Source organism: Pelophylax lessonae, assembly GCF_965119305.1.
Source record: "Pelophylax lessonae genome assembly, chromosome: 5".
NCBI lineage: Eukaryota > Metazoa > Chordata > Amphibia > Anura > Ranidae > Pelophylax > Pelophylax lessonae.
Window position 1 is genome coordinate 182,704,444 of NC_138772.1, and position 14,027 is coordinate 182,718,470.

Consider the following 14,027-nt stretch of genomic DNA (forward strand, 5'->3'; position numbering starts at 1 on the left):
TAAAAAATAAATAATTTAAATATCGACTACCATTTACCACCAAATGAAAGCCCAATTGGTCCTGAAAGAAATGTGGTATAATCCACACCTGGGTGTGGTGATATGTCCTGTTTTACTACCACATGTCAAAATTGCAAAAAAGTTTTTTACCTTTTAGGCGTGAAGGGGTTAATAATCACCACTGGGTTTTATATTTTTTGCTAAATAAATGAGAAAAGACTGAAAATTTAAAAAAAAAATGTTCTTTCATTTCTGTTATAAAATTTTGCAAATATTTATTCATGAGTTTAGGCCAAACTGTATTCTGCTACATTTCTTTGGTCACAATCTTGGGAAAATTAAGAATTTTTTTTCCTTCATACTGTAACCAGCACAGTACAATGTCGTATAACTGGTGTGGCGGTGATCAGATCAGGGACACTGATTGGTGACAGTATGTTTAAAATATTTTTCTTTTTAATTTTTTTACACATTTGTGATGGCTTGTATCAGTGAATTTTACTGTTATAAACAACCATTTCTCTTACGTCCTCTGACAGTCGCCGCCCACTCATACAGTCTTCACCAATGGGCTATTGACACACCCATGGGGGCTGTCCCACTGGTCCAATAGCCCCCTGCAATAGCCATCCCAACTCAGTTTGTCTTCTGCCTAGTTCAGGAGTAGATAGGCTTCCCTTTGCTGGGACTACAGTCTCCGCCTTCTTCTTCTATGTCATTTTTTCTTTGCATTACTAGCTTTTTATTTTCTCAGCGTTACTTAGTCGGATCTTCGGATGAAGACGGTGTTTGCGGATCTGGGAATCGGACTGGCCGTCCTGGTTCTCCAGGACAGAGGGTCAGATGGAATCCCAGCCCGCCATCGAGCGCTTAGCAGGCTATGTGTTCGCCCTGGCCTCGCAAACGACCCATCCCTGTCCTCAGAGATGCAGCCTGTGAGGTGGCTACCTCACCAGACACATTCACGGTTCGTCCGTGCACTACTGGTGTCCTGCGTTTTTGGCTGGCGGCACTCCGCTGCCATCTGAGGATGGGCGGTTTCCCGTTTGATATGAGGCACCCTGTCTGGGGTCGGCAGTCCTGTGTGTCTGTGGTGTCCCCTATGTCTGTGCGTTTTGGCTCCTTGATCTTTTTTCTCTCACAGCCAGCGCTGTGTGGGGTTTTGGGGAATCCCTCTCCTGTGTCACTTTAGGGTGCTTGGAGGTACAGACACGTGCGGAGACCACTGCGGGGTTAAAAACCGCCGGTCGGCCATTTTAGGTGTGGGCAGCATGTCTGGCTTCACTGTGGGCGCTTATACAGCATTGTATGTAGCGTATTTTGGCGCCTTGCAGCACCATCTTGTATGTGGCAAACGATCGTTCCAAGCACATGTCGGCGGCCATTTTGCCGAAGCCTCCCATTACTTTACATAGGCATACATGTTTCCTTAGCCTGCAGCCTCAGTTCAGTCTCTGGCGGTGACATCACTTCCTTCCTTCACTCAGGAGCGACCGACTGCAGTGGGAACACACACTTGTGGGGCTCTGTTCTGCTGTCCTTCTTCTTCTTTTCCTCCCTTGCGCAATCTTCCTGGCTTTCAGTTTGTCCCTGCGGGGGGTCTGGGTTCCACCGTCTTTGTAGCGGTGTGCTGCGGGGTCCGCGGCGCGCTTAAAGGGCCAGTACCTTAAAAAAAAAAAAAAAAAAAAAACTTTTTTGCAATTGAATTCCAGGACAGCAAATTCCCTCCAGCCTTGATGGGGGATTCAAGTTCCTCTGAATCCTCTACCCTGACTAATTTGGCTGCTGTAGTGGCGACTTTGGTGTCCAAAATGGATGTGCTGATGACTGAACGTGCTGCTAGAAAAGGGCCTAGGATTTCTTTTTCTTCTGATTCTGAATGTGACATGGCTGCTGTAGGTAGCGTGCCCCTTTCAGGGTCTCGCTCTTCTCAGGACCCGCAAGAGTCTGAGGGGGAGGCGGAGGTTACAGGGGTGGATGAATCCCCCCCCCGGGACGCCCGAGGAATGCGCTGATTTCTGCCATTAAAGAAACACTACATTTAGAGGATGAGCCCAATCCTCCGGGCATTGTGTCCTCTTTTGGTACACACAGGACCCGCAAGACGGCGCAAGTTTTTCCTTGCCCCGCTGAGTTTCATCACACTGTGAATGAGCAATGGCGCAATTTAAAACGCACCTTCACGGTGCCTAAAAGGTTTCAACTTCTCTACCCTTTTGCGTCTACTATGGTTGCACGCTGGTGTGTGGCTCCTCAAGTGGATCACACTGTAGCCAGATTGAACAAGGCTACTCTGGTTCCCACCGAAGACTCTCCGGTATTTAGGGATCCTACGGATAGGAGGCTGGAATCTCTTGCCCGGTATACCTACGTGGTGGCGGGTTCCATGCTAAAGCCTATTTTCGCCTCTGTCATGGCGGCTCAGGCTGTGGCGGATTGGACCAAGGTGCTCAGACGCACTCTCGTGGCCGATTCTGCCCCCCCCCCCCACTACCGTGGAGGTGGTGGACCAGATTTATCAAGGGGTCATGTATTTGTGCGATGCGGCCTTAAATGAGGCCCCATTGGCTGTGCGCCTGTCCAGTGTCGCGGTTCTTAAAAGTCGACTGATATGGCTGAAGAGCTGGTCGGCTGACCAGAAAGACTGTGGCTGATTTTCCCTATGCGGGGTCTCGCCTTTTTGGTGAATCCCTGGATGAATTGGTGAAGGGAGTCACTGGGGGCAAGAGCACTCTGCTGCCCCAGAATCCTAAGGGCAAGTTTTTCTGCGGCAAGCGGGGTCCCGCCTTTAAACCTAATCAGAGGTCCTTTTGTGCCTTCAAGGCACAGTACAAGGGGAAACCCTTCAAGGGCCAGGGTGGCCAGAGAAAGCCCTGAGCTGGCAAAAAAAATCCGGCCAAGCTGGTGCGGCAGCTCAGTCCGCCTCTACCTGAAGGGGCGCCCTCACCCATTTCAGGGGTGGGGGGACGTTTGCGCGGTTTCCTCCAACCTTGGCTGCTCCGAGTTCCGGACAGGTGGGTTCAGGAAATCATTTGATCAGGGTACAAGATGGGATTTCTTTCACGGCCGGCAGACAGATTCTTTCCCTCCAATCTTCATTTGACCCCAGGGCGGTTACAGGACCTGCATCAAGCGGTGCCTCATCGGGACAGGTTTCGGGGGGTTTTACTCGAATCTGTTCACTGTGCCCAGAAAGGAGGGCAAAGTGCGTCCGCCTCTGGACTTAAAAGCTCTGAACCGCTTTGTGCGTGTTTGAAAGTTCCACATGGAATCGCTCCGCTCGGTGGTGGCCTCCCTGAGTCCGGGAGAATTCCTGGCCTCTTATCGACCTGAAGGATGCATATCTACACATCCCCATTTTCGAGGGTCATCAGAGGTACCTCTGGTTTGCTATAGCGGATGATCATTATCAGTTTGTGGCGTTACCTTTTGGTCTCGCTTCGGCACCCAGGGTCTTTACCAAAGTGTTGGCGCCTGTTCTGGGACTGTTGCGGGCACAGGGCATTGCAGTCTTGGGATATCTGGATGATCTCCTGTTAAGATCGAGTGCCAGTCGGAGCCTGTTGCGCGATCTGTCCACTACGGTCCAGACGCTCCAGGAGTTTGGTTGGACCATCAACGTTCAGAAGTCGACCCTGTCTCCTTCGGTTCGTCTCCCATATTTGGGCATGGTTCTGGACTCTGCTCAAGCAAAGGTGTTCTTACCGGAGGACAAGCTCCGGACCCTGCAGTCCGAGGTCAGGTCCCTCGGGGACAACGAATCCTCGTCACTCAGGACCAGTATGCGGTCCCTGATGTTGATGGTATCGGCCTTCGAGGCGATACCATTTGCACAGTTTCACACGCGGTCTCTCCAAGCGGAGATCCTGGCCAGGTGGGACAGACTACCTCAGTCCTTGGACCTGAGAGTGTCTCTGAGTCGCCAAACCAGAATGGATCTCTTGTGGTGGCTTCAGTCCCCGGCTGTTTCAGAAGGGAAATCCTTCCGGCCGTTACTATGGACGGTGATTACCACGGATGCCAGCCTGTCGGGCTGGGGTGGCATCCTGGGCAACCTATCTGCCCAGGGCACTTGGTCGGAGGAGGAATCCTCCCTTCCGATAAACATATTGGAATTGAGGGCGATCAGGCTGTGCCTGCTCCACTGGTCAGATCGTCTTCAGGGCCGTCCTGTACGGGTGCAGACGGACAATGCCACTGCAGTGGCGTACATCAACCACCAAGGAGGCACCAGGAGTGCCCGGGCGGCTCAGGAAGTGACCAGTATTCTGTCTTGGGCCGAGACTCATGTCCCAGCAATATCGGCAGTTCACATTCCGGGTGTGGAGAATTGGCAGGCCGATTTATCTGAGCCGCCAGACCCTGGACCAGGGGGAATGGTCCCTGCACCTGGAGGTATTTCAAATGCTGTGTGCAAAGTGGGGATCCCCGGATGTGGATCTGTTTGCGTCTCGGCTAAACCACAAGGTGGAATGGTTCGTGGCAAGAACGTGCGATCCTTTGGCAGACGCCTCGGATGCGCTGGTGGTGCCTTGGCATCAGTATCGTCTGATCTATGCCTTTCCTCCGATTCAGTTGTTGTCCAGGTTCCTTCGCAGGTTGACCTCGGAACAAACACTGGTGATTCTGGTGGCGCTCCTGGTACGCGGACATCGTTCACCTGGCCATCGAGCCTCCATGGCGGCTGCCAATGCGAGAAGATCTGCTGTCTCAGGGACCGATCTTCCATCCTGCTTTACAGTCGCTGGCTTTAACGGCATGGCTGTTGAAAGCCAGGTCCTGAGAGACAGGGGTCTCTCCTCCAGAGTTCATTCCTACTTTACTCAAGGCTAGAAAAGCCTCGTCTGGTAAGATTTATTACTATACATGGAAAGCTTATTTTGCCTGGTGTGAGTCCAGGGGTTTCTCTCCTCGTTCATACTCGGTGGCGAGAGTGTTGGCTTTCCTCCAGTCTGGTGTGGACCAGCGCCTTGCGTTGGCCACGATTAAGGGCCAGGTATCTGCACTGGCTGTTCTTTTCCAGCGCCCTGTGGCGTCTAATTCTTTGATTCGCACCTTTATTCAAGGTGTGCGTCACTTGGCCCCTCCTAGAAGGGAGCCTCTACCTCCATGGGACTTGAACTTGGTTCTGTCCGTGTTACGTTTCCCGTTTGAAAACATCAGGGAAATTTCGTTACCTCTGCGGTCTAAAAAGGTTGCCTTTCTGGTAGCGATCACTTCTGTTTGCAGAGTGTCGGAGTTGGCGGCGTTGTCTTGCTGCTCCCCTTACCTGGTGGTTCATAGGGATAAGGTGGTCTTGCAACCTAAACCAAAGGTGGTTTCGGATTTTCACCTCAATGAGGACATTGTTTTACCTTCGCTCTGTGCGAATCCTAAGGATATTGCCTTGCATTCTTTGGATGTTGTCAGGGCGATCAGGGTTTACCTGTCGTCGACTGAATCCCTTCGAAAATCAGATTCTCTCTTTCTTTGTCCTTCCTGTGGGACCTCGGAAGGGTATGGCTGCGTCTGCAGCGACCATTGCAAAATGGATCACAGACAATTGTTCAGGCCTATTAGTTGAAGGAACTGGTACCACCCTTCCCTTTCAAGGCGCACTCTACCAGGTCGGTGAGTGTGTCCTGGGCTTTCCGGCATCAGGCCTCGGTGGCCCAGGTGTGCAAGGCTGCGACTTGGTCGTCAGTGCACACCTTTTTCAAATTCTACAAAATTGATGTTCTGGCATCAGCTGATGCCTCCTTTTTGGCGGCAAAGTTCTCTGTGCGGCAGTACCGTAGGGGTCCCAGGTTTTGTGTGGGTCCCTGGCTGTTGGGGTTGTTTACCCCCTTGATTTTTTTGCTTTCCTGGGTTGTTGCTCCTGTTGAGCTTTTTTGTTGCCCAGAAGGTTCCCTTGCTGTTCACGTAAGGTTTCTTTCTCGGAAAAGGCAACGCAGTACCCACATCAGACGGTTGCGTTTCCCACCCCTCATGTCTACACTGCTTTGGGACATCCCCATTGGTGAAGACTGTGTGAGTGGGCGGCGACTGTCGGAGGACGTAAGAGAAAACTGAATTTTTGTAAAATCTTACCGTAAAATTCCTTTGAGTCCTCCGACAGTCGCTGCCCCCGCCCCTCTTTTGGGGTTCTTATACACTTAACTGCTTGCTACCAAACTGAGTTGGGATGGCTATTGCAGGGGGATATTGACCAGTGGAACAGCCCCCATGAGTGTGTTTATGTAAATGCTTTTGTTTTAACAAGTCTTATGCCTAGCTACTCCGAAGTAGAGGAAGTCAATACCCCATTGGTGAAAACTGTATGAGTGGGCGGCGACTGTCGGAGGACTCAGAGAAAGGAATTTTACGGTAAGATTTTAGAAAAATTCAGTTTTTCACTGAATGAAATCTAATTCAGTGTTTAATATTGTGTTTAGCTGTAACTGGCCACAGCTAATCCATTGGTACAGATGGGCTCTGATCGGCCCTGTCTGTACCATATGATCACTGTGACAAAACACAGATCAAAAAAATGGATTTCATGAATAAAAGCCATCCGTTGTGTACAATTGTCATGTGATCTCTTGTGATTGGTCTCAGATCACATGGTACTGGCAGAAGGCGGTACACTGATCAATCATCCTGTGTCTGGTGGACACAGCAGGTGACAGATCGCACTGCACAGCCACTCGTAGGGCACGTTCTGGAGGACATCATATGACCTCCACTAAGAACAGTGTATGTCTCACCGCGCTGTCATTGTACTATAGGCCGGGAGGGAACTGGTTATAAAAAAAGAGAAAAAATATTCATGTAGTAATAAAGTGTTAAATCAAAATTTGAGAAATGTGTTGCTAGTTTTACAGGAAGTTGTGTTTTTGGTTTTAAATGTTTGTTTGTTTTTTTTTTTTTTTTGTAGGAGGCTGGCAGCATAAATCGATCACTGAGTTGCCTAGGTCAGGTGATCACAGCCTTGGTGGATGTGTCTAATGGAAAGCAGAGACACATATGTTACAGAGATTCCAAACTTACATTTTTGTTACGGGTAAGCGTTTATGTGCTGGCTTACCAAGCATGTATGTAGCTATGCATTTATTGCAAATATTTTATATAGCACTGTTAATTTACACCACGCTTTACAACTATTAATTTCCAGAAGTCACTGCCCTCAAGGAGCTTACAGTCTATAGCAGAGTTTCTCAACCAGGGTTCCGTGGAACCCTAGGGTTCCTCCAGAGGTTGCTAGGGGTTCCTTGGGCAATGAGTAATTTCTGCCTCAGAAAAGTTCCCACTGACACCATTGATCTTTTTAGCTATCTGGAAGGAGGTAATTCTTCACAATGACCACCAGTGTAAGTACTCTTCCCTCTGACCATCACACTAATATATCATGATTTGTAAATATAGTGATTTTTATCGGGTTCCGTGAAACCTGAAATTTATTTTAAGGGTTCCTCAGTGTTGGAAAGGTTGAGAGGCTGGTCTAAGGTCACTCTCATATATGCACGCATACTTGGGGAAATTTAGACCGGAACCAGTTAACCTACCAGCATGTCTTTTAGGTGTTGGAGAAAACTGAATTAGTGGAAGAACACCATGTAAGCACAGGGAGGATATGCAAACTCCTGGAGATGGTGTCCTGGCCAGCCTGGATTTGAACCAGGGGCCTTAATGCTGCAAGGCAGAAGTGCAAACCACTGATTGAAAGTGTAGACTGCAATCACAAGTGGAAAATGAATATACAGTATTTTCATAGGTCTGTCCCAGGGACACAGAGGACGTTGCATCATTCACCATACCATGGACCAGGGGGCTCCCCTCCGAAACAGCTCGCCTCCCACCCTGAGTGGGGGTGCTGCCAGCCAGAAGGGGTACGCTGCGACTCGGAGCATTCCAGGTCGATGAGTCCTGGCGAAGCATCTGCTCGCAGGCTTGTCCCCATCCACCGTGGCTCTGTCGTAGTGAGGCCTGGGCGGACCACAACCTGTGCATGCTCGTTGGCCAGGCTGGGAGACCATAAGGATCTAGACTATCCAGTGCGAAACCCCAGCCCGGCTGTTGCTTGTAGTTCACCAGGAGTATCCCCCTGACACTAGCTAGCGATAGTGAGTAAAGAGAAATAAACATAAACCTTTTTAAAAATAAAAACAGAGACCGAAGTCCCAGCAGGGAACCTAGGTCCTACTCCTAAACTAGGCAGCAAGAAACAGATTTTAGAGCACAATGTGTCTGGGGTAATGTCGTGAGGGACAGCCCATATAGGCGTGTCGAGTGAAAACTTTTCACTGCCTAGTCTACTCCTGTAGATGGCGCATTACCCATTAGTGAAGAAGCATTGAGAGCTGCGTCTGTCAGAGGATTCAGAGAAAAGGATTTTATGGTAAGTTCTTACAAAAATCCAATTTTTCAGAGTATACATTTTTGTATGCCAATTACCTAGAAGTCATTTTGATGTACTTGCATGCTGTTCTATGTTTTCCATATAATCCTGTGTGTGTGTGTGTAACCGTTACCAGTGTAACGCCAACAGTTTGTGCAGCGCTTTACAATCTATATGTACATGTATCTTTTAATAATAACCTATATATCTCGCATATTTCTTTTAATTTAAGATGTTAAACCTTGTGAATCGTTTCTCCTTGAACTGCTCAAGTATAGTTCTAACACATTGTGATTATGATTAAACTCCTTCTAAAGTAACAATGCATCCTTCTTGATTGGTACCACTTGCTGTAAATGTTTAAAGGATGTAACCCTCTAACTTTAGGTAGCTTCTCCAGTATCCAAGTACCACCCCTTCCTACTTCTTCCTTCCTTTTTTTTTTTTTTTTTTTTTTTTTTGTTAACATGCAGTAGATCTGTTAGAAGTTGTGCCCCCTTGTTCAGTATGTTGTTGTTTTGTTTGACAGATTTCATTTCACCCCTTTTTTTTTTTTTTTTTTTAATTTTAACCCCTCAGGACTCTCTTGGAGGTAATGCAAAAACCTTTATCATTGCAAATGTTCACCCTGGATCCAAGAGTTTTGGGGAAACCCTTTCTACTCTTCTTTTTGCCCAGAGAGCAAAACTAATTAAAAACAAGGTAATATTTCAATTTACTATCTTGAGCAATTTTTTTTATTTTTGTTTAAATTTTTACTTATGACCCAATAATCATCTCTATAGGCTTCAATTTTTTTTTTCTAAGTATACACCTCAGTCAGCTCTGTAAATTAAGGTAAAATACACCTGATATGGCCCCCGAGAGCTGCAGCATAATTTTGTCAATTGACATAGTTGCACAGTTACATAGTTAGGTTGAAAAAAGACAAGTCCATCTGGTTCAAAAAAAAAAAAAAAATAAAACCCAACCACACAATCATATACATGGAGTTGATCCAAAGGAAGGTGAAAAAACCCAGCAAAGCATGATCCAATTTGCTACAGCAGGGGGAAAAAAAATCCTTCCTGATTCCTGAGAGGCAATCGGATATTCCCTGGATCCACTTTACCTAAAAAAAAAAAAAAAAAAAAAATGTATTACCCAGTTATATTGTGTACACCAGGAAAGAATCCAGACCTTTTTTAAAGCAATCTAGTGAGCTAGCCAGAACCACCTCTGGAGGGAGTCTATTCCACATTTTCACAGCTCTTATGGTGAAGAAACTTTTCCGTATTTGGAGACTAAATCTGTTTTCCGTATTTGGAGACTAAATCTGTTTTCCTCTAGACATAAAGAGTGCCCCCTTGTCCTCTGTGTTGACCTTAAAGTGAACAACTCAACACCAAGTTCAGGTTTGCTACTACAGGTGAACCCAGCCCATAAAACATTTCCTCTCAGGGAACAGACACCTGTAATTATCGGGTCTGCATCATTGTGACCACTTGTTTCCTCGCGAATGCTGACTGTAGAGGTTCTAAGTGTGTTCCAGCGCCACCTCCTGCAGAATCTAGCTCTTACCTTTTTTGTGGCTTTAGAAATCTAAATCCTTTAGTGGAAGTAAGTGACTGCATGTAATTGAAAATTGGGGTTGAGGACCCTTGTGCTCTTATAGCATGTGCTAGTTGTAAATAAAGAAATTGCATATTGTCTGGTAAACCATATTTAGCCTAATAAGTTGCAAAAAGTCAAATATTTGATGGGGATACCATATCCCGTAAGCTTGCCATTTTGGGGCATATTGAAGCCTAAGCCAACTCTGGGTATGAGGCGTTAGACCTGATGGTACTATAAGTCATAAACCCTGTCACTTTATGCAACTGTTTAGTCTCAACCAAGATTTTGTGCATCAGCATTTAAGTAGGCATAGTTTTGTTGGATTTACATAGGTCATGGGAGTCTAAGCCCTCATCGAGGGTCGGGGCATGAGTAATATGAGCCACTAAGGCCAGAGTAGAGACAGGAACTGTGGCTTCTGGATCAGGTTCCCTCATTCCATCAACCAAGTGCTGCAATTGTGTCGCTACTGTATTTTTTAACAGCCAATGGTTAAGCTTCCACTATCCCTTGGATGCTGCAGTTTTGAGTCTAGGTGGCCAGTCCCTCCACCTGAAAAAATCTTTAAAGCTATAACAACTGGTGTATTGTGTAGGAAATACAGTAATTGTAACATAAATAATTTTAATGAATTTGGTTCGTCCAATAAGGGACAGCCCTAACTTATTCCAAAGCTTCACTTTGTCACGGAAGTGGGAAAGAAGTGTTTAAAATATTCAGCTGGCAATATTCCAGTAGGTTAGGTGAGATCTGAAGCCCCAAATATTTGAATGAAGTTTTAACTTGTACTGGACAAAACAAGGACCGTGTAGAGTCAAGGAATCGGTCTAGTGGCAATAAGGCCGATTTGGTGTAACCAGAATATTCCCCAAAATTAGATATAATCAACATTGCCACCTTAATGGATATCCCTGTGTCACCTTAGTGCAAGAGCATCCTGGTGCTGTCCATACCGAAAACAGACTACCTCAATGTTTGATCTGAGCTGTGCCGCTAAGGGCTCAATTGCCAGGGCAAACAGCAAGGGGGGACAAAGGTCACCCCTGCCTGGTCTGCCATCCTAGTGCAGAGGATGAGGAAATGTGGCCATCTTGAGGGATAGCTGCACATGAAGCATAGTAAAGTATTTGCACCCAAGTGAGAAATTGCTCCCCCCCAAATCCAAATTTCTTTAGAAGCAATCATAAATATGACCACTCAACACTGTCAAACTCCTTATTGGCTTCAAGGGACAGCAGAGCCCGTTTGCCCATATTGTCTGCATGTTTAGGAACAGTTTATGGAGAATATCGGATGTATATTTTGAGGCATGCATCTTACCTGGTCAGGATGTACAACCAAAGTGATGACTGTTTTGTCTCCTACCATCACCTCCCAGAATTGCAAGGCTTTAAGCATTTAACCCTTACTGAGTTAGTATGTACTATTCTGCATTTGGAAGGTCTCCAATCTTGGTTCTTTCAGAGCTCCCACAGCAGACTTTTCCTTTACGCACGCTAATTTGAAGTTTTCTGTGCATACTGTAAATACCCTGAAGAGTTCTGGACCCCAGCTGTGTGTAACAGAGATTTTTACTTTCAAGATGCAATTAAACGGTGGTCTGTTCCCATCATGGATTTGCTAGTGACTCACCTTTTTATTAAGAAAACCACTTGACAGAGCACATGCTCACCCTTAAGAATTCTACTTATCTGTTTTGCTCTGACAAGTTCTGCCTTCAGTCCTGCGTTGGCTGTGACTTTACTATGCCAAACTGTATCAGTTCAGAAAAGATACCTCCAGAAGGGGCCTCTTCACTGCAGAGGTAGCCCCCTCTTTCATTGAATGGGTGGAAGGTCTTTAGTCTTATGCCCCATACACACGTGCAGATTATCTGCAGACTTTTGTCTGCAGACTTACCAAAACCATATAATATGAGGTCAAACCTAAACACTTTCAATTTGTATGCAATCCGGCAGGCCCTTGCACTACATAGAAAAGGTAAGTCTGCAGACAAAAGTCTGCAGATAATCTGCACGTGTGTATGGGGCATTATGCTTCAGCTGTACTAACTTGCTTCAAACCTTTAAACTTCTATTCCACATTGGCCTATTATCTATACAGAGACACATAGGTTTAGCGCTTGCCTATTGGGCCATTTCTGACATTCTAACAGCAAGTAAAAAATCTGCCTTTTTTTTTTTTTTTTCTCTAGAAAGTTACTGGAACACACACAAACATTTTATATATTTTCTGAAACCCAACAGAATACCCAACTTTTGGTAAAATATAAAAGATGGCGTTACGCTGAGTAAATGGATACCGAACATGTAATGCTCCCCTTTTGCAGGAGGTTGAGGCATTGGAAGATCACCCTCAGGATGAGGCATAAGAGGGAGGATCAGGAATCCTCTGTGGCGGAGTCCTTCCAGGAAGAATGTCATAGAGAACCACAGCTAGCTTCTTGGCAGACGTAGTGTTTTGCTATCTTTGTTACCACTTCCGAAATCCTCTTCTCTAAAAGGCACTTGTTTTGGGTCTTTGCAGCTGTCAAAATTCCCCAATTTTTTCCCAGTGCACCCTCACTTGCAGAAAGTGCTGTATGCTAATTGAGGGCTTACCCAAGGAAGGTTTTGTTTTTTTTTTTTTTTTGTTTTTTTTGTTTTTTTTTAGCACTAGCTAGGGCGGTTGAAGTCTCCAAAAAAATATTTCCTACTTGAATAAGACCCAGTCAGTCCTGGTGGATGAGATTCTGAGCTTTGAAGATGCCACAAATAAGAGATTAGAGGCCCTGTTTAAGCCATCCTTTCTGGTTGGAGCAGCTCGTTAGTAGCCTGGGTGGGAGGTTGCCTGGCCCACAAAATGTGACAAAGCAGATACTTTGTTCTAGAGAATTTGACCCTGGGGATCTTGCCATCTTGCAATTCCTGGAAGAGCTTTTGAAAGCCTTGATTTTTTTTTTTTTTCTTTTGATGCCTTGGGAGACACCATACCAGGCACTTTTACAGGTGGGCGTCATGTCTGTCCACATGAGAAAAAGGATCCTATGGCTCAAATATTGGTTGGTGGAATTTATCTGCAAAAAATAAAGTCGAGAGGCTGCTTTTTGAGGGCAACTGCTTATTGGGACCATGCTTGGAAATGCTTTTCATCTAGAAGGTGACTGGGGAGAAGAACGCTTTTACCCCTAAAGAAGGCGGCATAAGAGACAGGTCAAACTGGTGCCTCATTTGGAATCCAGGAAGAATTCCTTTTATAAGACGCAAGTCTTTGGTTGTAAGCAGAAGCTCCCATCTCGGTTTTGTAAGAACTCAACCTACATTTCTGGGTCCAGAGACAATCTCTTCAGTGAGGGTGCACCCCCACTCATTCAAGTTTGGTGGGGGTGGGTCGGAGGGGGAACAGGAGTTTGATTTATCCTTCATGGTCTTCTGGACTCGGTAGGTAATGGACAACTAGGTCTGCGGAATGGTGTCCAAACTGAAATTTTGATGCTTTCCCTCTCTTTTGATACTCGAGGGTATCCTCCGAGCCACAAAAAATAGCATTTTTCTTTTCAGTTCTGGGTAGGCTACTAATTCAGGGGATTATCATACCAATACCAGAGGGGGAGTGGACGCACTACTTCTATTTCAACATGTTTATGGTTTTCAAGCAAAATTGAGACATCCAGACTATTCTGAACCTCAAGGGTCTCAGTAAGTTGTAGGTTCAGGGTAAAATCAGTGATTACCTTGCTTCATCACAAGGTTGTTGAAAGGTTTGTTTTGTGTTCTAAACTTTCAGAAGTTGGCCTTCATTCTTCTGAACCAACATCTGAGGTGTTTAAGCCTAGTCCTTGATAGAGCACAGATGAAGGTATGGCTTCTGCAGGTTTCCCAGTGAAGTTCCTGGGGTTCCCTCGATTTCTAGCCTGCATAAATGTATTGGGGAAAAATGCCTTTGATGCAGTCCCCTTTGCCCGGTTTCAGAGCTCTTCAATATTCATCAGAAGTCCTGTTTATTCCCTGGGGGGGGGAAGACTCTCAGATGGTACATATGTTACAGAAGTGAATTTGTTCCTACTACACTGAGCTACTGTGGCAATAACCATGTG

General features: G+C 46.1%; 1 protein-coding gene across 1 annotated transcript in view; it reads left to right on the plus strand.

The window, feature by feature from the left end:
• The window catches only part of KIF15 (kinesin family member 15), a gene marked incomplete at its 3' end in the record, with an annotated part of 260,968 nt that overhangs the window by 77,205 nt on the left and 169,736 nt on the right, over nt 1-14,027 (plus strand). Inside the window, exons 9-10 of the mRNA XM_082258917.1 lie at nt 6,896-7,021; nt 8,936-9,058. Coding sequence (XP_082115043.1) covers nt 6,896-7,021; nt 8,936-9,058 — 249 coding nt within the window. The remainder of the gene's footprint in view (nt 1-6,895; nt 7,022-8,935; nt 9,059-14,027) is intronic.